General features: G+C 46.2%; 1 protein-coding gene across 2 annotated transcripts in view; it reads left to right on the plus strand.

Moving 5' to 3' along the window:
• Positions 1 to 22,179, plus strand: part of IFT172 (intraflagellar transport 172) — a 589,829-nt gene that overhangs the window by 269,998 nt on the left and 297,652 nt on the right. For both annotated transcript variants that reach the window (XM_069233572.1, XM_069233571.1), the window contains exon 27: positions 14,283 to 14,380. In XM_069233572.1, coding sequence (XP_069089673.1) covers positions 14,283 to 14,380 — 98 coding nt within the window. The remainder of the gene's footprint in view (positions 1 to 14,282; positions 14,381 to 22,179) is intronic.

A 22,179-nucleotide genomic window follows, 5' to 3' on the forward strand; every position in this document is an offset into this window, starting at 1 on the left:
TGGTACCAAGGGCCCTGTGGCCAGGGAAGGTCCTGAGGGGGTGCAGCATGTATTATGCCACCCTGGGGGACCCCTCACCAAGGACATGCACACTGCCACTGCAGCTTGTGTGTGCTGGTGGGGAAAAAAAGACAAAGTTGACATGGCATCCCTCTCAGGGTGCCATGCCCACAAACCACTGCATGTGGCATAGGTAAGTTACTGCTCTAGCAAGCATTTCAGCCGTAAAGCAGGGTGCACTATACCACAGGTGAGGGCATAGCTGCATGAGCAATATGCCCCTACAGTGTCTAAGTCCATTCTTACACATTGTAAGTGCAGCGTGGCCATATTGAGTATACTGAAAACTGGGAAGTTTGGTATCAAACTTCTCAACACAATAAACCCACACTGATGCTAGTGTTTGATTTATTTAACAATGCACCCAGATGGCATCTTAGAGATGCCCCCTGTATTTTACCCAATCCTTTAGTGCAGGACTGACTGGTCTGTGCCAGCCTGCCACTAAGAGACACGTTTCTGACCACATGGGGTGAGAGCCTTTGTGCTCTCAGTTGCCTGAAACAAAGCCTGCACTGGGTGGAGGTGCTTCACACCTCCCCCCTGCAGGAACTGTAACACCTGGAGGTGAGCCTCAAAGGCTCAGGCCTCTTGTTACCGTGCCCCAGGGCACTCCAGCTAGTGGAGATGCCCACGCCTGGACAAAGCCCCACTTATGGCAGCAAGTTTGGCGGGAAACTAAGGAAAAACAAGGAGGAGTGACCACCTCAGCTTGGACCAACCCTGAGGTGTCCAGAGCTGAGGTGAGCCCCTGCACCCCCCCCCCCCCCCCACCCCCATCCCCTCCTTGCAAAATCCTCCATCTTAGTTTGGAGGAAAGGGGCCATTAGGGTTAGGTTTGTGTCCCCCCTCCCCAAAGGGAGTGGGCACAAGGAGGGTGTAGCCACCCTCAGGGACAGTAGCCATTGGCTACTGCCCTCTGACCCTTGTAATGCCCCTAAATCCAGGATTAAAGAGCTCCCCTGAACCTAGCTTGTCAAATTCCTGGCGACCTTACAAGAAGAAAGAAGGAGGACTGCTAAGCTGAAACCCCAGCGGAGAAGACAGAAGACGAAAACTGATTTGGCCCTAGCCCTACCGGTCTGTCACCAGCTTCAAAAAGCCCTGCAGAACGAAGTGACGCATCCTGCGGGTCCAGCGACCTCTGAGAAGCCTTCAGAGGACTGCCTGCATCACAGAGGACCAAGAACTCCTGTGAATAGCGGCCCTGTCCAAGAAGAAACCCAGGACTCCAGGACCACCCCAGATCCGTGAATCCTGACCACTCTGCACCCGATGCCCACGCAAGCAGGCCTGATTGAGTGCCCACTCTCCATGGGAGCCCATGTTAAATTTGCCTCATCTTTGACCACTGCACCCGGCTGGCCCAGTGTTGCAGGTGGTGGGTGTTTGGGGTTAACTTTAACCCCAACCTGTGGACTTCCAAACCCCTGAGCACTGGAACTGTAGGTCCTGTACTTACCTTCAAATCGTGGTAACTTTTATTCACCCCAGGAACTGTTTCTGAAAATTGCAGTGTGTCAACTTTTAAATAAGATTATTGCCATTTTTGTGAAAACTGTATAACTTGTCAGTTCTAACCAAAGTGGTATTGATACATATGTTGAATACTTATTTATTCATGTACTTGCCTGCAACTTGGATCTTGTGGTTCTAGAAATAAATTAACAAAATATATTTTGGCTATATAAAAACTATTGGTCTGGATTTAGTCACTGAGTGTGTGCTTCCCATATTGTCTGTGTGTGTACAACAAATGCTTTGCACTACCCTCTGATAACCCTAACTGCCCAACCACACTACCACAAAAGAGAGCATTAGTATTATCTACTTTAGCCTCTGTTAAGCCTCTGGGGAACCCCTGGACTCTGTGCACACTAATTATCATTTTGATATAGTTTATATCAAGCCAGTTTCCTACATGCATCCAATAGCAAATCTAAGAGGACTGATGTAACAGCATAGTATGTTTTTGCCTCTAATCTGTTGATCTTCAGCAAGTAGGTCAGCCAGATATCAATGCTTATTGCAGCAGTTTTTGGATTAGATAGTTGACTATGTGCTGCAGATGGAAGCTCTGAAGTATATGGAGGTCATTCAGTGGCTTGTATAAACATTATCCAGTTAGCTTTAGACAGCATGAATTCAGCTACCAAGGGCATTGTCGCTTCGTCTTCTATAAGACACCATTTGTGGTTGAGTTTGCCTACTTTTTCATCAGATGGCCAATTAACAGTGTACAACATGCCTCTAGACAGTGGGAAGGTGTCCAGAGCCAAAGTAGACCATGTGTTTTGCCCAAGTAGAAAAACAGACCTTTTGGACTTTATACACCTTCACCTCCATTGGGGCCTACATTTAGTACATTGTCAGTCTTTTAATGAAGCAGCCCTAGCATACGAAACCTGGAGGCAGCGGACACGTGAAGAAAAAGTAGCAAATAAGGCTACATCTGTGGGCACATTAGTGGCTTCTAGAAAACTGATTCAACTGTTCCCTTGCATAACGGCATGTTGGTTGGTAAAGTGCAATTTGATATTTTTTGACCGCACACCTTAAGAATAGGATGGTAAACAGAAAAAAACCTGTAAAGATTATTTTACAAATAAAACAAAAGCCACCCAGATACTGCTGGCACAGTGTAGTACTGTCTGTTACAGATATTTATCATCCAAAAAATGAAACCAGGAAAATGAAACTATCTTAGATCCTGGGCCACTCAATGAATACTTGCGAAGGAAAATGTTCAGGGTGATGTTTTTGGCACAGGTTCTATCGGTTCCTCAAGATGGAAACTGGATGGTTTCCTAGGACATGGGAGACACATATTATCCTCTTCCATGTCTACCAGAATGCAAGTAAGTGTGTATGTTTCATAGTGGAAGGTAAGCATTTTCGATTCATGCTGCTTCTCTTCAGCCCCAAGCCAGCCGCTTCAGTGTTTACTGAGGTTGCTTCCAGATAAAATCAAGATGGCTTTGTTGCATAAGTACAAGCTTTTCTAGTAGAAGCCCAAAGTTTAAATGGTAGAAATAAGAATTCCTTTTGCACAGACTTGGAAACCTACCACATGGTTGCACGCGCAGCAGCTGCTTATGCTTGGATCCATGGGTCTGATGTCCCTTTTTTGCCCATAGAACGTGAGCTAGCATCTCCGTTACCGCTGCAAAGTAGGTTATTCCATGCTCCAGATAGGCGATGTAGCCAGCCAGCATCTCTGAATTCAGTCACGCATGCTTGGCATTCCTTATTACATAAGCAGGGATTGGCTCTGCTGTACTCCCCACATGTGCCCTTGGGGTGGGGCGCCTGGTTTGGACTGTGGCGAGATAAGAGTTTAGTGCGGGCCATGGACACCTTAGACTTCACCACTAGTGGATCTGTTTGAGCATGGTGTCATAAGACCATGGGAGGCGCTGCGTGGACGGATCTCCGGACCGTCTACGCTGCTCCAATATCAATATTTCCGGGCGAGACATGCTATGGCAGCCCACTTGGGGGAAGATATGCGGGAACCTCCGGATATGCTGGCTTTATCTGCAATGCTGGTAAATGACCAACCCCAGAGACTGATATCATGTCTGTATGCACACATGCAGACGCACCTCTCAACGACCTAAATACAGCCCGGCTCGTGTGGCAGAGGGATTTGGAGATGCAGCTTACAAACGAGCAATGGCGTAGCTGTTGCGCACTGACTCGTACTGTCTCCTTGAATGGTCGACATCGCCTCATCCACTTTGAATACCTTAATAGAGTATACTACACTCCTCAAACTTTATGGCTACGGCCTACACAAGTGCAGCCTGCCCCAGTTGTAGTGCAGACTGCGCAGACTTTCTTCACATGTCCTGGGCGTTTTTAAGGAACTGGAGGTGATATGCAAACAAAGACTTGGTTGTGAGCCTGTTTTGGCGCTTCTGGGGTGGGATGGAGACATACCGAAATCAATTAGACGATTGGTGGCCATTGGCTTACTGTTAGCCAAGCGACGAATTGCTATGAGGTGGGCTCGTGGCCCAGTGCCGACAATTGAAGACTGGCACAGAGATATGGTATATTGTAATACACAAACAGATGTACATAGTGAACTACTACCACCAACTCACAAATCAGCGAAATATTGGGACACCTACAAGCAATATTTAATAGGTAAAGAAACCGGCGAATCAGAAGGCGCATGTAATGATGCCCGAGAGGAAAGTGGGGATGGATCGGGGATGGTATCAGAATAGATATGGATATTAACAGTGACGTGCAGCTTCCTGCCAGACTTGTTTAGATGATGATGAAATGGTTGAATTTTACATAATGGTCAGCTATACTGTGAATGGATGCACTTGTTTTTTCTTTTTCCTACCTCACTGTATGTGAAAGTGTTTAAAAGTATAAATAAAATAATAAAAATAAAATAAAGAATTCCCTTTGCTGTGGCAGAGGTAGTCACTATCTGTTGAAAGTGTTTCTGCTACTAGAAAGAGTTCAGATTTTGGTGAGGTAGCAAGACGCAACATGGCTTCAGTTTGTTGGGGCTCATGGTGATCAAATTTACATTGAACACTTCTTTCTATTACATGCAATATATGGAGGTTTTGGTATTGACAAAACATGCAGCTACAGAGCGATAAACAAGTGGGTAGAGTAATCTCCTTTAAACCGTGCAAGAAAGTAAAGGATGGTATGAAACGTTTAATTCTGGGAGGCTCAGCCTCCATGCTGCTCATTTAGCAGAAGAGAGGAGTGTTCAGGCCGATTTCCTCAGTAAATCTTCCAACGTCTCCTGAGTGGAGCCTTCATTCAAAATGTAATATCTACATCAGGGGCTGCCTGCTGTTGACATGGAGCCGTGGGCAACGAAACAAGTAAGAAACAGTGGTTCATCGCTCTATTATTAAAAAAATATATAGTCCACATTCACTGAATGTAGAATAATCATTTGCAACCTCTAGGTAGGGACAGTAATCAAAAGAGTAAACAGTGGCAACAGCCATATGACAAGTATCAATTTCTAACCTTTAATTCATCATAGAATTGTTTTAAAAATACCACCTGGAACTACTGTTTCTTACATGTTTCATTCAAAGTGGTTATAAATCTGTCCACCCGTCTGAAAAAAGAGTAGCTGATGTTTTGCCATTGGGAGTTTCCAAGAAGTGGTATAGTGGGGGATGCATTGCCGTAGACATTGGGGCTCATGTTTGCATTTCCACCCTTTGAGATCCTACACATGATTTTTACATTTGAATACAGTTTGATTATCCTTGTGGTATTGTGTTCAAGCACCCATGAAGTGGCATAAATAAACTATAGCCATCACAGCAGTGAACAACCGGTATCCGTGAACAACTCTCCCCACCCTCCCACAGGCCATCTGCCCTGCTCCTCCTGCTCCCTTTATGGAGTAGCTTTGCAGTATCAATCGTAAATTTGTCCTCTTAAGGTCCATTGTCTGCCACATCAGAGCCCAGCAAGTCTCTATGACACTGCACACCGTGTTGTAATAGTCCACACGCTTGGAGAGACTAAGAAGCTTCAGTGTTCTGAGGTATTTTGGGCATGACCGCTTCCTATAATCTCTGCTGAAGTAGTCCAGGGAGTGTCCACATTGTTTGGTGAAAGTTTTTTGCTCCCCTTGTACAAGCTTCATCAACTTCTCCATGCTGAGAATCCACCAGAATTATTTCATCCATTTGTGTTCAGATGCTAGGGCTAATTGTCCCCAGAGGCCTATGATGGTTTGTTTAGCCGCCATCAGGAGGTGGGATATCAGTCTACCTATTGAGCCAAACAGTGGGAAAATGTCTGGCATTGGGCGACCCAACAGAGTCACCTCAGCGCAGCTGACTGACTAGGTCAAATTCATGACATGTTCTATTGTGGACGGTATTGAGGTCCAGAAGGGTTGTATCTTGGGGCATGACCAGAGTAAATGTTTAACAGATCCCTCCTCCCAACAGCCCTTCCAGCAAAGAGGACTGTGACCTACCTTCCTTTTGGGCAGGCTGGTCAGAGGGTAATGTCACCAATATAGCATCGTAAAGATGGTTTCCCTCCCTCCTCAGTGTGATGCATAGTTGGTTGCCCGAGTTAGGATTTCCGCCCATTGAACACAGTTTAGTGTGATACCCAGTGACCTCTCAGGCTTGCAGGTAGGTCTGTTAAGCAGGATTTTACGTAGTGTGCAACATGTTGTATATGATTGAAATCGCATGTTAGTCTTCTGTGTAATGTAGGAGTACTTTTTAATAGGTATGACGGCTCTCCTTCCTCCCTGCTTGATTCAAGGGTTTAATTGCCAGTGGCGTAGCTGCAGATATCAATACCTTTCAGGCTCTAGGCGGTGGAATTCCTTCTTCAAATGTTCGAAGGATTTTAGTGATACTTGGGAGAACATGTCTTTTAATGTCTCCAAGGTCACACGCGTGATAAGAAACATATAAAGTGTTTTCGTATGCTTGGATCTGGGTCGCCAGGGGATCTACCACAAAGGTCCTGCTGCCACTGTGTGGTCGGTCATAAACCAACCCTTTTCCGTTTCTCGCTGCGTCCAGTGGATGAAGTAGTATAGTGGTTTTCTGTGTGGTAATTGTCCAAGTTGGGAATCGTCAAACCTCCTCCCTGAGGGCGCAGTGATCCTCTCCGCCCCCCATATGAAGTTAGCACACTTTGATTGGAGGTCGGCTATGTATTCTGTTAGTGCTCATAGTGTTAGCGTCTAGAAAAGGTAGAGCACCTTGGGCAAGATCGTCATTTCGTATGCTGCTATCCTACCGAAGAGTGAGAGGGATTTATGCTTCCAACTATTAAGTTCACATCTGATACTGGAGGTTTAAATCTCTAGTTTTCACAAGTGTGGAAGCCAGCGCCAGGCCCAGGTAATCGATATGTGTTGCCACCCATTGGAGAAAGTTAATCGCTTGTGCCTGTTGTACTACTGATCAAGGGGCCGATATATTCAAGATTTCAGATTTGGTGATATGAATCTTGAACCCAAAGTTTAAATGATAACGATGTAGTACCTCCAGCACTCGGGGATAGAGGCGGTGGGGTCCGTCTGGACTGGAAGATCTCTTTGGCAAAAATGACCATTTTAAGATCTTGTTGACCAAACCGGATTCTCTTAATCCAGGAGTTACGCCATGTATATTGTGCTAGGGGTTCCAGTTTGAGGGGAAAAAGGAGAGGGGAGAAAAGGCATCCCTGCTGTATGCCTCGCTTTATGAGCACCCAGTTGGAAAGAGGTTGTTAACTCTGATTCAAGCCCAGGGGGCTTGATATCCTGCAAGGAGCCAGGACATGAATTTGGGTCCCACTCCCTCCGCCCTGAGACGGCATTTCCTTCCCAAACCCAAAATTCCCGAAAAGAAATATAAACAAGAACCTAAAACAGAAAAGTAAGATAATTGCACCTGGAATGTTTAGTGCCGAGCAGAGAACACTCACTTTCAGTTTTATTTATTTAACAGTGTTCAGTTAAATAAAACCATTACACAAACAATAGACACAAGTAATAAAATCTAAAAACGCTAAAAAGAGCAATTTTAGAGTATACAAGCTTAGGTATGGATTATTACATGTTTGCTTGCTAACTAATTATGCATGCGTGTCTTAAATTCGTAATCTCTGGGAGCTGGCTCCCTAGTTTGTCCAAAAATGTCACCAGTCTGCAACTGAGCTGTACATAGTCCCCTTTAAATCCAGGCAAAATTGCCAGCCTGCACCTGCGCAGCCCCCTTTAAAGCCATTCTGGTCGTAGGGGCCTCATACGGTCCACCATAGTACTTTTACAGAGGCATATCTGATGGATCAGTGTTTCCGGGGCCAGCCAGCGGAGCCGAGAGATGCCTGTCCTGTTGCTTTGCATCCACCTGGGGAGATGTGCGTACGTTGGAAGACAGCCCTTTCGGTATTTCATAAGGGCTGTTTTAATCCGTGGATTGACTTCTACTCCCAGGTAAGACTGCGTGACAAGGCTGTCATATAATGACAAGAGGAGCCAGGCGTGGCGTCATCTTGATAGGGCTTCTTTGTCCATTACCTGTGAAAAAGATTTGGCACTTTCTTTCATCACACATTTGGAGAGCTGATATGAGCTGAGTGGGAATAGTTGGTCTGCCAAGCCCAGTGCCACCAGGGAGGACCCAAAATAAAGACGGAAATAAGAATTAGATTGTGCAGAGATTTCAGCCCAGAGGAGGGAGCTTAGAGTACCTTGTCTTGCTGTTCTCAGTTTGTAGCATGAGTTAATAAATACCACCTTCCTCCCAAGAGACTGTCTGACCAAGCCAAATTAAAGACGGACCTGGGCTAGTGAAGCACAATTTGGCAGACTAAACAGCCCCTTGAAGAACTTGATGATCATTTTGTCCAAATGCTCCCCTCCTCCACCCCTCAATACTTCACTGTTGTATGTTATTGTGGGGATTAGTTTGGCTTGAATGAGCTTCAGTAGGGGGAGGCATGTTGAACAACCAGCGGTGCTTTTAAAATGCTTAAATGCTAAAGTAAGAGGGATAGATTTCGGGCTGAGACTTTCCAGGTGGGGCTCAAAAGAGCCGTTGCAATCAAGGAGGACACCTAGGTATTTGTATCTGTGCACAAATTCAATTTTGCTGTTGCCCAGGTACCACTGGTGCTTCGGGCATGCTGTCAACCTAAAGGACATGATTTTTGATTTCCCCAAATTGGTGAGAACTGCGCTTTCTTCCGAGAATTAAGCTGTTGCATGAAGTAGCCTCTGGAGTCCCATTCTGGTATGGCTAAAAAGAATGAGATTGTCAGCAGACATCAAGCATGCCATAGCAGTTGTCCCTAATCTTGGTGGGTGAGTTCATCTTATCTAGTCTTGTTGGTAAATCAGCCTGAAAGAGGTTGAAAAGAAGAGGTGCAAGCATGCATCCCTGCTGCAGACCCTGGTAGGTTGGAATTTCTCTGGAGAGGCTCGTGCCATCACCTACTTTGACCCTCACCCAAGTATTTGTATGGAGAAGGGTTGTTGCTTTTAACAGGTGGCCCGGGATGCCCCATTTTGCAAGCTTAGACCATAATTTTCTTCTGTCTACACAATCAAATGCTGCTTTATAGTCCATGAAGGAGAGGAAGAGGGACTTTTCGGCTCACCGACATTGTTCGAATAATAACGCTATAGCCATAAGGTTAGCAGTTGTGCCTACCCCTTTAGAGAAGCCGGTTTGATTGAACCGGATCAAGTTGTTGTCAACAGCCCAGGTTTCAAGTTCCTCCAAGAGCATACCTGCAAAATATTTGGACTCGACGTCTAGGAGTGCAATAAGTTGGTAGTTTTCTGGATCGTTAGTCGAGCCCCCTTAAAAAATTGACAAGATGATTGAGCCGTTCCCTTATTACGGAATGATGTTGGTGGCAATTATGCTGTTAAAGAGTGCCGAAAGATGTTTTACCCAAAAGTCCAAGTCTCTGTTGTATAATGCAGCAGAGATATTTGTCCTGGGGCTCCCTCCCTCCAACACTTAATGATTCTCTTTCTCACTGTTTCTGAGAGAATTTGAGGGCAGCTGCATGGTTGTGAAGAAAGGCGAGCAATACTTTTGGCCTGATCTTGATATTTTTTTTGCTTAGTGCGAAGACCCTCACCTTGGGTCCCCTGAGTCAGGGAACCAAAGTGGCAGGAGAGATATTGCTACCAGGTGGAGAACACTTTGAGGAACATCCACAGCCTGGTATGAAGTAAAGGACCAAACCTGTAAGGGAAAAAGGTCTCTGTCAACACAGGTCAAAAGCGTTGCCCGCTCAGACCAGCAGCACCTGTGAGCTGCAGCTCAGCGTTTATGCAACTGCTGTGGTCCAAGGCAGCTCCGTGTCTCAACTTGGACACTGTGGGGGCCTGGCGCCAAGGTCAGTAAGGGACCATTGTGAGAAAGTAGTCTCTTTCTAGCATGGTTACCCCCGTTTTTGGCCTGTTTGTCAGTGTGTTTGACTGTGTCACTGGGGTCCAGTTAGCCAGGACCCCAGTGCTTATGGTTTGTGGCCTACTTGTCAGTATGTTTCACTGTTTAGTCAGTATGCTTGACTGTGTCACTGGGATCCTGCTAACCAGGTCCCCAGTGCTTATGCTCTCTCTGTTCCCAAAATTGTCACTACATACTGGTAACCCAATATTTCATCCCAAATTGGCATACTGGTGCCCCCTTATAAGTCTCTAGTATATGGTACCTAGGTACCCAGGACATTGGGGTTGCAGGGGATCCCTACGGGCTGCAGCAGTACTTTTGCCACCCATAGCGAGCCCATGTAAAGGCTTCTACAGGACTGCCATTGCAGCCTGTGTGAAATGGTGCATGCACCCTTTCACTGCCATTTACACTGCACCAGGTCACTTATAAGCCACCTATCTGTCAGACCTTGACTTAGTCCCCTGAAGGCTGGGTGCAAAGTACCTTTGTGTGAGGGCACCCCTGCACTAGACCATTTCCTCGGACTTCTTGAGAACGGGGACGCCACTTTTACGTGTGCACCGGACATAGGTATTGACCTATGTCCTGCTTCACAATGTTTACCATATGGCCATGTAAGGTGTCTAACAACTGGGAATTTTACCCCAATACGGATTCTAGTATTGGTTGTACAATCCCTTGCACGCTGGGGGCTCCACAGAGGACCCCCAGTACTGCCAAACCTGCCTTGTGATGTTTTCCAGGCAGCTCTGGCTGCTGCCAGCTCACAGGCAGGTTTCTGCCTTCCTGTTGCTTGAGCAGCTCAGGCCCAGGAAGGCAGAACAAAGGATTTCCTTTAGGAGATGGGTGTTACACCCTGTCCCTTTGGAAATGGGTGTTACAAGCATGGGAAGTGAAGCCTCCCAGAGCCTCTGAAAATGCTTTGCATAATCCAGTCTACACCGGTTCAGGGACCCCCAGTCCCTGCTCTGGTGCGAAACTGGACAAAGGAAAGGGGAGTGACCACTCCTCTGTCCATCACCACACCCCCAGGGCTGGTGCCCAGAGCTCCTCCAGAGTGTCCCTGGGTTTTGCCATTTTGGATTCCAAGGTGGTGGGGCACTCTGGGAAGCATGTGAGTGGTCAGTGCCAGCAGGTGACATCAGAGCCCTCCCCTCATAGGTGCTTACCTTGTTAGGTGACCAATCCCTATTTCCGGCCTATTTAGGGTCTCTCCTGGGTGTTTTCTCTGATTTGGATTGCAAGACTCCAGCAGGAATCCTCTGCATCCTTTACTTCATCTTCTACCAACGGAACCGCAGCTGAACCCTCCAGGAACTCTACAAATTGCAACTAAGAAGCGACGACTTCTGCAACATTGTATCTTCGGCTCCTTCCAGCAACTGCAATTGTTTCCAGGTCGGGCATCCTCTCAGGACTGCCTGTCTTCAGCCTGCACCAGAAGAACCGAAGGAATCTCCCGTGGAGTGACAGTCACTTCCCTGCTCTAGCAGGCACCTCTGCAGCGATGACTGGTGGTGTGGGTCCCCTCTCCAGACGACGAGCATGGATCCAGCAACACAGGTGGTGGACTAAAGTGACCACGACTGTCCCATGGTCCAGCTGTCCAACTTTGGTGGCGGTAAGAGCTCCCCATGCAAGACAGTACCGCGTGCACCGCGTGACTTGCAGTTGCCAAGGCTTGTGTGCGACCTTCCAAGAAGTTCTTCGTGCACAGCACAGCTTAGACCCCTAGCACTCCATCCTGCGACGCACACCACGGAGTGGTGCTCCGGTGGCGTGGGATCCCTTTGTGTCATGCTGCGTGGTCCTCCTTTTGCACCTTCTTTGTCCCGTGCTGTGGGACTCTTGCGCATGCTGTGGGACACCTGTGCGTGCTCCCTGGTCTTCTGAGGGTTCTCTGAGTTACTAAGAGCTCACTCTGTCTACCCCTCCTGGGTAGAGGCCACCAGGTCCCGGGCAGTGCCATTTTCCACTTACCATGAGCTTTGCATGTGCCAAGGCTTGTTGGTGGAATCCACAACGCCAACCAGACTGCATCCATCCGACGTGGACATCTTCTGTACCAACCAGGAAACCCACATTGTCTTCTTGGGTGCATAACTGACACTGTCTTCTCACTGGTGGTTCCTCTTTCGCACCTTCATCCGGGTTAGCAGGGGCTCCTGTTCTCCCTGGACTCTTCAGTGCTTCTTGGACTTGGTCCCCTTCTTCCACAGGTCCTGGAATCCATCGTTGGTGTCTTGCAGTCTCTTCGGTTTCTTGCATAATCTTCTATCACAACTTCTTGTGTGTTTCAGGAAACTTACTTTGATTTACTCCTGTTTTCCTGGGCTCTGGGGTGGGTTCTATTGCTTACCTTCAGTGTTTTCGAATACTCCCAGCGCCCCTCTACACACTACACTTGCCTAGGTGGGAAACAGACTTTCGCATTCCACTATTTTAGTATATGGTATGTGTTCCCTCTAGGCCCATTGCAACCTATTGTGATTTTCACTAGTTGTACTGTTTTTATAGCTATTACTGCATTCTAGAGTATATACTGTGAATATTACTTACCTTCAAGGGAGTATAGTCTCTAAGGTATTTTTGGCATTGTGTCACTAAAAATAAGGTACATTTATTTTTGTAACACTGAGTATTTTCTATCTTGTGTGAGTACTGTGTGACTACAGTGGAATTGCAAGAGCTTTCAATGTCTCCTAGATCAGCCTTGGCTGCTCAGCTACAGCTACCCCTAGACAGCCTGGCTGCTAGACACTGACTACATTTCACTAATAAGGGATAACTGGACCTGGTATAAGGTGTAAGTACCTTTGGTACCCACTACAAACCAGGCCAGTCTCCTACAACCATCTCATGGTGTGAAGTAGAGGTCAGCGAGGGCTGTGGGCTTGGCAGGGATGGGGCGCTGACTTTAGGGGCCGATTTCCAGCCTGCCAGTATTTCCTCGCGCTTGGAAATGTCCTTTTTGTACCCCCTTCGTACTTGCCCACACTCAGGGCTCTTCCATTGGAGTGGCTCTTGTGGTGCACCACCCCACAGTTTCGGTGCCCCACAAGCACCTGTGGAGGTCACTGCGCGTGTAGACTTAGCTCTGGACTGGTTGATGTTTGTGTGCTCCAGAGCCCCTCAGGACGTCTCAATCTTGTATCAAGCGCAGCAGCTGTGGGGCCCATATCGCCCAATATCTGTCTCCTTGACCCTTGGAGTTTCAGGCCACGCAGAAGTCCTCGGTTGGTCATGCCCACTTGCTGCAAGCTGTTGGCTCCCCGGGGTTGTCACTATACAGGCAAGTGGTCCAGTCAGTGGTGAGTGCTCCCAGCTCAAGCGTCAAACACATCTTGGGCTTGACCACGTCCCTTCACATGTCATTTAGCATGTTCAGTTAATAACATACAACAATGTCTGTGGGTGGTGCCGAATTGACATAGGAGAGCATGATATGGGGTTCTCATCAGGGACTGTTATTGAGACTTCTCTGCGCTTCTGTCCCTTCAGTCTCAGAAAAGGAGCACTTGAACCTCTGTAGCTCTCAGTTACATTCTTTTAATGAATAGAAGATGGACATGTGGGTGTATAATTCTGTTTTTTTCAGGAGAAGTTTTTTAAAAAAAAGACAAATGTGCATAGAGAATAGTATCTAATAGCAGGAAAAGTGATGTGCTCTTGGTAACATTAGTTCTGATGGATTCTGTGTGCCCTTTTCCAATTCTTTATTGCCTGCTAAACTCCTCTCACAATTTCTGCGTCTTCTGATGCCCTGTGTACGGCAGAATTCTAGGGGCCATTCCCATCCTCTGTATGACACCTGTGTGGGATTCCTGTGACATAAATGGTGCAGCCTGTAAGTAGACATTCAGGGTTCATGTCTGTGGCTTGGATATTTTTGGAGCTAAAGAAAATGCGTAAGCAACATAGTACCATTCAAACCAGTGTCACTAAATGTCACTAAATGTATGTATCTACTCCTGCCCTGTAAGATGAGCAGCAGCAGGTCAGTTATGTGCTTCTCATTCACTGATGATGGTTGTTTTTGATGAGAGAGTTAACAGGTACAAATATATCTTATTTTCTTTTCTGACCTTTGGCTACACTGCTAGCATTATGCACTTTAATGAAGTAAATCCTCTTCTCTTTTTATTTGCTGCATTTTAAAGTATTCCTAATATATCTGTTTGCCTGCTTTTCTTCTATCCCCACCATCCCATCTCTGCTTCCTTCATGGTTTTCCTCTCATTTCCCTATTAATGGTTGTGTGGTCTGGTGTTTTTATATCTTGTTCTGCAGTTAGCTACAAAGTGCATGAAGCAGGAAGACGTGTCTGTGCTGTACATCACCCAGGCACAGGAGCTGGAGAAGAAAGGAAAACTGAAGGATGCAGAAAGGTGAGTACCTTGTTCCTGCACGTCTTCTTTTCTACCTGAATATTAAAAGACTGGCAAGAGCTGTCAGTGTCTGTAAACACACCCCAAAGATAAAAAACAAAAATGCATCATTTACCACTAAACACTCTGATACAGCAAAATAACACTGGTGTCATCTGGAGCATAAATAAAGCTGTGGCAATACAATGACTTGCTTGTTAGGCAAAGACACTAATGGGAACTTCCTTGCAAGTATCTCTTGATTCTGAGACATAACAATGAAAACCTCTGGCAAATCCCCTCTGTGTCTGGTGTCCAGCCTCTTGGGACCTACTATGGAGGTGTTTCCATCTCCAGCGTCTTTTAAACCAATAAAGATGAGAGAAAAAATGATCAAGACCCTTTGTTTCTGTGTTGGAATCCTCTCTCACTATCTCATATTAGTTTCTGCTGTACACAAGAGGTTCCATTCCACTTAATAAACATCAGTTTCCTTCACAAAGGAGGCACATGCCATATTTGGGCAAATACATGTGTTACAAATTGGTGACCTCACATTTGTTACAAATTGGTGGTACCTGTAAAACTGTCCAGTTCTACGGCCTCCTCAGTCGCTATGACTGGGCACTTTGAAACTTTATAGCGCAGATCACAGAGTAACTGTATAGAAACTAAAAAAGGGAGGAGTTCAGGAAATGTCTTGGAGAATATGATTACCTCTCTTAATCTGTTTGGAGCCCTCAGCTCAAGGCTATTTCCAAGCATGTCCGAGGTGTCCTCATGGTCTAGACTTACTGTTCTTTGTCTGTATGCTCAACCAAAGATTGTAAGTGTTTTTTATTTTTTGGCTCAATTAGGAAAGGTGAGTCTCCGAAAAGGAAGACTAAAGCTAAAACGTTAGTCAATTGTGCTGGAAAAAGATTTCCATTGGGTTGAAGTCTAGGCCAGCAGTAGGTTTATACACCCTACTGGCAGAGCCAATTGGGGCAACAAGCTGCACCCAAAGCCCCCTTGAAATATATGAGGTAGAAACCAAGTTCCGGGGGTAGAGGAAACAAGCAGCACCCAAATCCTTCCTGCCATATACAAAGGCAAAAACAAAGTACCATGAGTACAAGTAACAAGCAGCACCCAAATGTGCCCTACTGTATATGAGGACGAAACCAAGTACCAGGAGTATAGGGAACAAGCAGCACTCAAAGCCTTCCTGCCATCAAGGAAAGCAGAAGCAAAATACCAGAGGTACGGGGAACAAGCAGCACCCAAACCTTCCTGCCATATATGAAGCAGCAAACTAGTAATGGGGTAGAGGGACCAAGTAGGGCCCAAAGTAGTCCATCCATCTTCGAGGACAGAAATAATATAAAAGGGTAGAGGGAACAAGCAGCACCCAAAGTCTTCCTGCCATCCATAAAGACAGAAACAAAGTTTCAGGGGTAGATGGACCAAGCAGCCTTCCAAAGTGTTATGGATCTTTTCAACAGTTATAAGGCAGTGCTGCTTTCACTACCCCAGCTACAGTTGTATTCTGTCTACTTTCAAGTAAAGTCGAAAGGGCAGAACTAGGGATTCCAGCCTAAGTAGACCTGTTGTCCATCAAAAAAGAAAAAGAGTTCTTGCACTCTAGCAAATGCATAATATAGCTCACATTGAATCTCTCTAATGTACTATCATCTTGCAGGATGAGTCCCTTCACATGAGGAAACCCTGGAGGTTTGCTTCAGAATCAGCAACCAGTGATGCTAGTACTTGGGAGCAGATGTACTAAACATTCTAATAGTTGCAAATGCTTCAGTTCGCTTCTGCGACCATTAAAATGCTTTTTCTTATATACTAATCCCATTTTTGGAGACAGAAAAGCTTTCTCAACTCCTAAAATTGGATTCTGAATGGATACTGATTCAGTAGCTGGAAGGGGCATGTTGTAGGCCTTCCTTCCAAATACCAGATACAGATCTTATATATCAAGTTTTTTCCGACTGAAATCCATTTGCAAAAGTCCTCAAAGGAGATGGTAATGCCCAGACATTCATCTTCCTCTCGCTCCTTGCAAAGCTTCATTGGCTCCCTGTGACTGAGAGCCTGATTTAGAGTTTAACGGATGGGGTCACTCTGTCACAGACGTGATGGATATCCCATCCGCCATGTTACGATCCCATTATATCCTATGGGAATCGTAGTACGGTGGACAGGATATCTGTCACCTTTGTCACAGAGTAACCCATCCACCGAACTCTAAATCAATCTTAAGAGAGTCATATTTAAGTCTGTTTTCATCACTTTCAGGGCGGTAGATGAGAAAGGTCCTCTTTTCTTGCAAAGAAAGTTTGTGCTACTCGCTGTCCGAAGTGCTGTGTTCTTCTAAGGCCAACCTTCTTTGCATTGCTAAATTCCTTAAAGTAAGGACAGGTGTCCTTGCCTTTGTGGTTAGAGCTGCACAACTCTGAAAGGCACTGTGGCCCTCCTTAAGAGAATGCTTATTACCATTCAAGAAAGCACACAAAACCTGTCTCTTTCCAACATAATTTATGTCATGGTTTGTTCCGTCCTTGACTGGTTCTCTATTTAGGGTAGCACTAGGATGCCTTTGAGGTCTTAGTCTGCGCTTTACAAATGTAATTTCAAATCTGATAGAGACTTCTAGCTGCAGATTCCTTACTTTTGAAATTCCCATTCAGACTGGATCCGGAAGATTTTTGCGTGAGCAGTATCCCAGCGTGCCGTCGGGTGGCTTTGTTAGGTTGCGGTCACCTAAATAGATGCTGCCCAGGTGCGCGGATGTAATTTCTTTTCTTTCTGCGCCAGTTAGCTCTGATGCGGAGAAGAGCTGTCCCTCTGTCTCTTTTTGATAGGCTTTCTTCAAAATCTTCTCCAATATTTTTTCCTGTGTGTCGAGAAATGTCTTCTAGGAAGTTAGGGTTTAGGCCGTGTGGTGGACTCTGAAACAATACCATTGTCGTTACTGCGCAGATGCTTGCATACACTGCACCAACATTTTGTCTCATCTGTGAACAGAGTCAGACAAATGGAGACAATGATGAGAAAATGTAGACGAGTTTGCCCACTCTATGACAAGGAAAACTTTTATGTTGACCTGTAAGATGCCTCTGAACTTCATACCTTACCTGGTACTGGGATTGGTCCCCACCCCTCAACCAAGTGGACCAGCATTGTCACTGGAGTAGCTGCTGAAGTTCTTGACCTGCATCTCCCCACTATAGAGGTAAAAACTATAGTCCTCAGTGTGGTCCTTCAACCTGGCCATGCACTGACCAAACCTCTTCTACTCAACAAAAAGACTTTCTCTGACATGCTATTGGGCCCTTGGACTATAACATGTTCTGGCCCAACATTCAGTCCCCATAGACCAGCTCCAGGTGACCCTCTTTTTCTAACTCAGCATCCAGCATGTGAGAGTTTGGCAGTGCAGGGTGCAAGCTTCCATAAGAAGAGTGAATCTTAATGCATTTTCGACTACACCATCAGGTAATGTCCAAACCTATGGAGATGTTTGACAAAAGAATGTTTTTGTTTGCCAGCCTTGCCTGGGTTTGGTCAATGCCAGCTGCTTCCTGAGACATTATACCCATGCACTTGGAATGTGATTAATGAGATCTTAACAGCAGTCCCAGGGAAATTATAGGCTTCCTTGGCCCAAATCATTAAAAATGGCTGGATGCGACCAAATATTGTCTTCCGATCAGGCCTATACACAACTCGTTGTTTAGGATGGGGAATTGGTACTAGTGAGGTGTTTTGACTCCATATGTGGATTAATTCCACTGGCTTCTCTGTGGATGCCCATGCATCCATAATGGACAGATCCCACCTGTTTGGCTAAAAGGCAGATTCGGCCCTCGAATGTTTTAAGGAGAGCCAAGCCACGGTATGCTCCTTAGGCCTTTCAGCATTAGTTTGGTAGTTTCACATTTTCAGGGTTATGTCAGAGGCATGGCACATCAACAGTATCCGACTCTGCCTCCTGCACATCAGAGTTCCAAGCCCTTTTAAGTTTGGGATGTGGCCTCAACAGACAACGCCCAGGCCATCAGGGACAGAGCATGTCTGGGCCCCGTAACCTTTGAGTAACAACCTCAAAATCTCTTTAGTACACCCTTACTGGCACAATCACGCTTTAGAAAGCAGGTTCTGCTGCTTCTTTCAGGGTTGGCAGAACATCATGTCTAAGAAAAGGATCCTTCAAGTCATCCAACGAAGCAACACCCTGCCATTCCTTTTCGACCTGCCACACCTTACACCTACATTAGAGCTGCTTTTGGAGGACTACCTGTATGTTTCGCATCAGGATTTGCAGGCTTTTTGACCAAAGGAGCCATAGACAGGGTGCCGGCCTCGAAGTCGGGCTGGATGTTATTTGCGCTACTTCATTGTGCTGAAGATGGCTGTGTTCTTTTTTGGATCTTCACCCTCAACACCTTGCTGCGAAAGAGCAAATTCAAGATGCTTGTGCTAGCAGAGGTTCTGTCTGCCCTGGATCCAGGGGACTGGATGGTGGCATTGGACCTACAGTTTGCTTAGTTTCATGTTCCTGTTCTGCAGTTCCACAGGCACTACCTGCTGTTCAGGGTAGGCCAGTAACATTTTCAGGTGTTCAAGAAAATGATGGTAGTGATAGCAGTACATCTTCGGGAGTCTTACGCCAGTCTTCCCCTACCTCAGCAATTGGCTGTTAAAGGCAGGCTTGCCACAGTCAGTCGTAAACCACCTCCAGACAAATGTGAATCATTTGGCAACATTGGGGTTCACTGTCAATGAGTCGAAGTCGCACCTGACTCCTTTCCAGAGGCTCCCGTTCATCTGCATCCTGTATACTGTGCAGTTCAGGCTTACCCTCCAGACAATAGTCCAGGAAATTTGGGCTATGATCCCAATGTGTTGGCCTCTATCCTTGATCTCAGTGAGTGTGGCTCTGAGGATTCTTGGCCTAAAAGCCTCCTGCACCCTGTTTATCGACCAGGCCAGATGGAATAAGTGGTCACTGCAGTGGGATCTGAAGTCAGTGTTGGTCCAGCACGTAGGGAACCTGTCTGACTCCATCCAGGTTTTGGAAAAGACTGCAAAAGGTATACGGTGGTGGCTGCTTGACTGCAGTTGGACCAGCAGCAGACCTCTCCCTGCCTCACCCAGAGGTGACAGGTGTATAACTGCTGAGTTGTGTTGGTCATTTAGGAGACTTGGAGATCAGAGGACTTTTGTTGTGGACGAAAACTCAACTCCACCTCAACCTGCTGGGGTTGTGGGCAATTTGGTTGGTGTTGAAGGCCTTCCTGCCAACCATCAAAGGGAGACTGGTGCAGGTTCTTACAGACAACACCACTGCAATGTGGTACTACAACAGTCAGGAAGAGGTGGGGTCCTGGGTCCTATGCCAAGAGGCTGGGCACCTCTGGAACTGACTGAGTCATCAGGGCATGGTTCCGGCGTGGATCTTTGAATGCCAGCATGAACAGACTTAGGTGGATCACGAATGGCAGTTCCATCCTGAGGTGGTTTATGGCGTCTTCCGGCAAAAGTGAGAATGCTGGCTCAATCTATTTGCTACTGCTGAGAATGCATAATGTCAATGCTTTTGCTCATTGTAGTTTCCAAGAAGACTCTCTCAGAGACACATTCTGCCTAGAGTGGAGCGCAGGATTTCTGTAGGCCTTCCTGGCTTTGTTTCGCCAGCCTGAGTTTTGAAGTAGATCAGGAACGTCAGGCCCATACCATCTTAATGGCTCCTGATTGGGCCAGAAGAGCATGGTACCTGGAACTTATTATATGTAAACATGAAAGGTACATAAATCTCCTTGGGAGAAATCAAATAGTATAGGCAAATGATGGCCATGGTAAGCCTCAAGTATTTGTGTTCTAACACTCTGCCAAAACCCCGACGCGCACGGCACGGGTTTATTCGCTCCACAAATACTTGAGGCTTATCATGGCCATCATTTGCCTATACTATTTGATTTCTCCCAAGGACTCATGACTACCAGCAGCTTGATCTATGTACCTTTCGTGTTTACATATAATGTTTTATATACATCTGAAGCCTTGATAAAGTCTTGAAGACGAAACACGTGTTGGCTGTTGTGCTGTATGGACTTATTGTTACATTCGAACACACTATTGTAACTTTGACTATTTATCACCATCTGGCTGCTCTGGACACATGGTCATTTTGTACAACGCAGTCTTTTGATTGAGATTTCTACTTTCTACCTTCACTTATAATAAATATCTACACATCATCTTCCAAGAACGAACTTTCTACTTATTCTTGAACATTATCAGGATCAGGATTCATGCTATTGGTGTGCCCTGGCCACTCTTCTTTCAATATTTAGGCAACCACCCACTCTTCAGTGTGTGGCCCTCCGACACCTGTGGTGGCAGGTGTTAGGGCTAGCCTGGCACCCAACACCATATTGTTTAAATTTTATGACTTCGCTCAGATTTCACTATTGACACACGCTTTGCAGATGTGCAAGCACTCTCTGGCATCCGCCACCTTCTTCGCCTGACTCAATCTACACCTCTGTTCATGAAGATTGAGTGGCAGTAGTTGACTTCCTTTGACCTTCCATCCAAAGTCGTTTATGTGATGTTGGTAGCCAGGCACCCTTTCACGAAATAGATGTATGGCGTGCTCTGAGATAGGCATGTGGCTTGGTGAATACCTGCCAGGTGGGCCAGTTGCATGTCAAGCTATCGGATTTGTTGTCCATTTTATCTTTAGCCCAGCAAGTACTTGCAATGGGCATTGTTAGAGGTTACTCTCGACCTTTTTACATTTGCCAGACTAGCTGTCCTCCTTCAAATCACTTGTGATGAGATTCCTTAAAGGGTTGCAAAATATATGTCTGGCAAAACCCTTTTTGATGCCACATTGGAATTTAGATTTGGTTCTCACTTTCCTAATATGTCCCCCTTGTGAGTAAATATACAGTTGCCCATTACACTTCTTGACCTTGAAAACGGTCTTTGTGGTCGCAATAACATCAGCTTATCGAATAAGTGAGCTTCAGGCCCTCTTAGCCCAGCCGTCTTATAGCACCCTTTTTCCAGACAAACCTGTGCTGTGTTTCTGACAAAAGTAGTGATATCTTTTCATGTCGGACAAACTATCACCCTCATGACATTCTTTGCTTTGTTTCACCCCTTGAAGAGAGTAGAGACTTTATTGACTGGATCCCAAAAGAGCACTGCGGTTCTGCATTGATTGTACCAGAGTCCATCGGGTGGATGATCAGCTCTTTGGGGGGGATTCTCAGGAACAAAGAAAGACAAGGCAGTGCAGAGGCAGAACATCTCACGATGGATAGTCCTCTGTATTAAGATCTGCTACTCACTGACTAAAAAGAAGAAGCCTCCATAAGGTCTGAGGGCCACCCACGCCAAGGCTGCTACTACAGTGTTGGCACACAGAGGGCCTGTCTTGGGTATCTGTCAGGCTGCTAGAAGGGCATCAGTGCTCACTTTCACAAAGTGCTACTGCCTTGACTGGTGTGCCAGGGTGGGCATTTTGATATTCAGCCCTGCAGGAGTTTTCGAACTGAGCGATTCCACAGACCCACCAACGTAGGGGGTTCTGCTTTGGGATCGATGTACAAAGTGAGGAATCTGCAGTCGAAGTACCCATGAAAAGGACATATTACTTACCTTCGCTAATGCTCTTTCCGATGGATACTGTATCTAACTGCAGATTCCTCACCGCTCTCCCATCTCCCTTTTCTGTGTAATGGCATCCTTTGTCCATCTAAAAAGGTCCCAGGTAAAGAATTAGCATACTGGTCCTTCCAGTTTGCTGATGGGACTAC

Source organism: Pleurodeles waltl, chromosome 5, assembly GCF_031143425.1.
Source record: "Pleurodeles waltl isolate 20211129_DDA chromosome 5, aPleWal1.hap1.20221129, whole genome shotgun sequence".
Classification (NCBI taxonomy): domain Eukaryota; kingdom Metazoa; phylum Chordata; class Amphibia; order Caudata; family Salamandridae; genus Pleurodeles; species Pleurodeles waltl.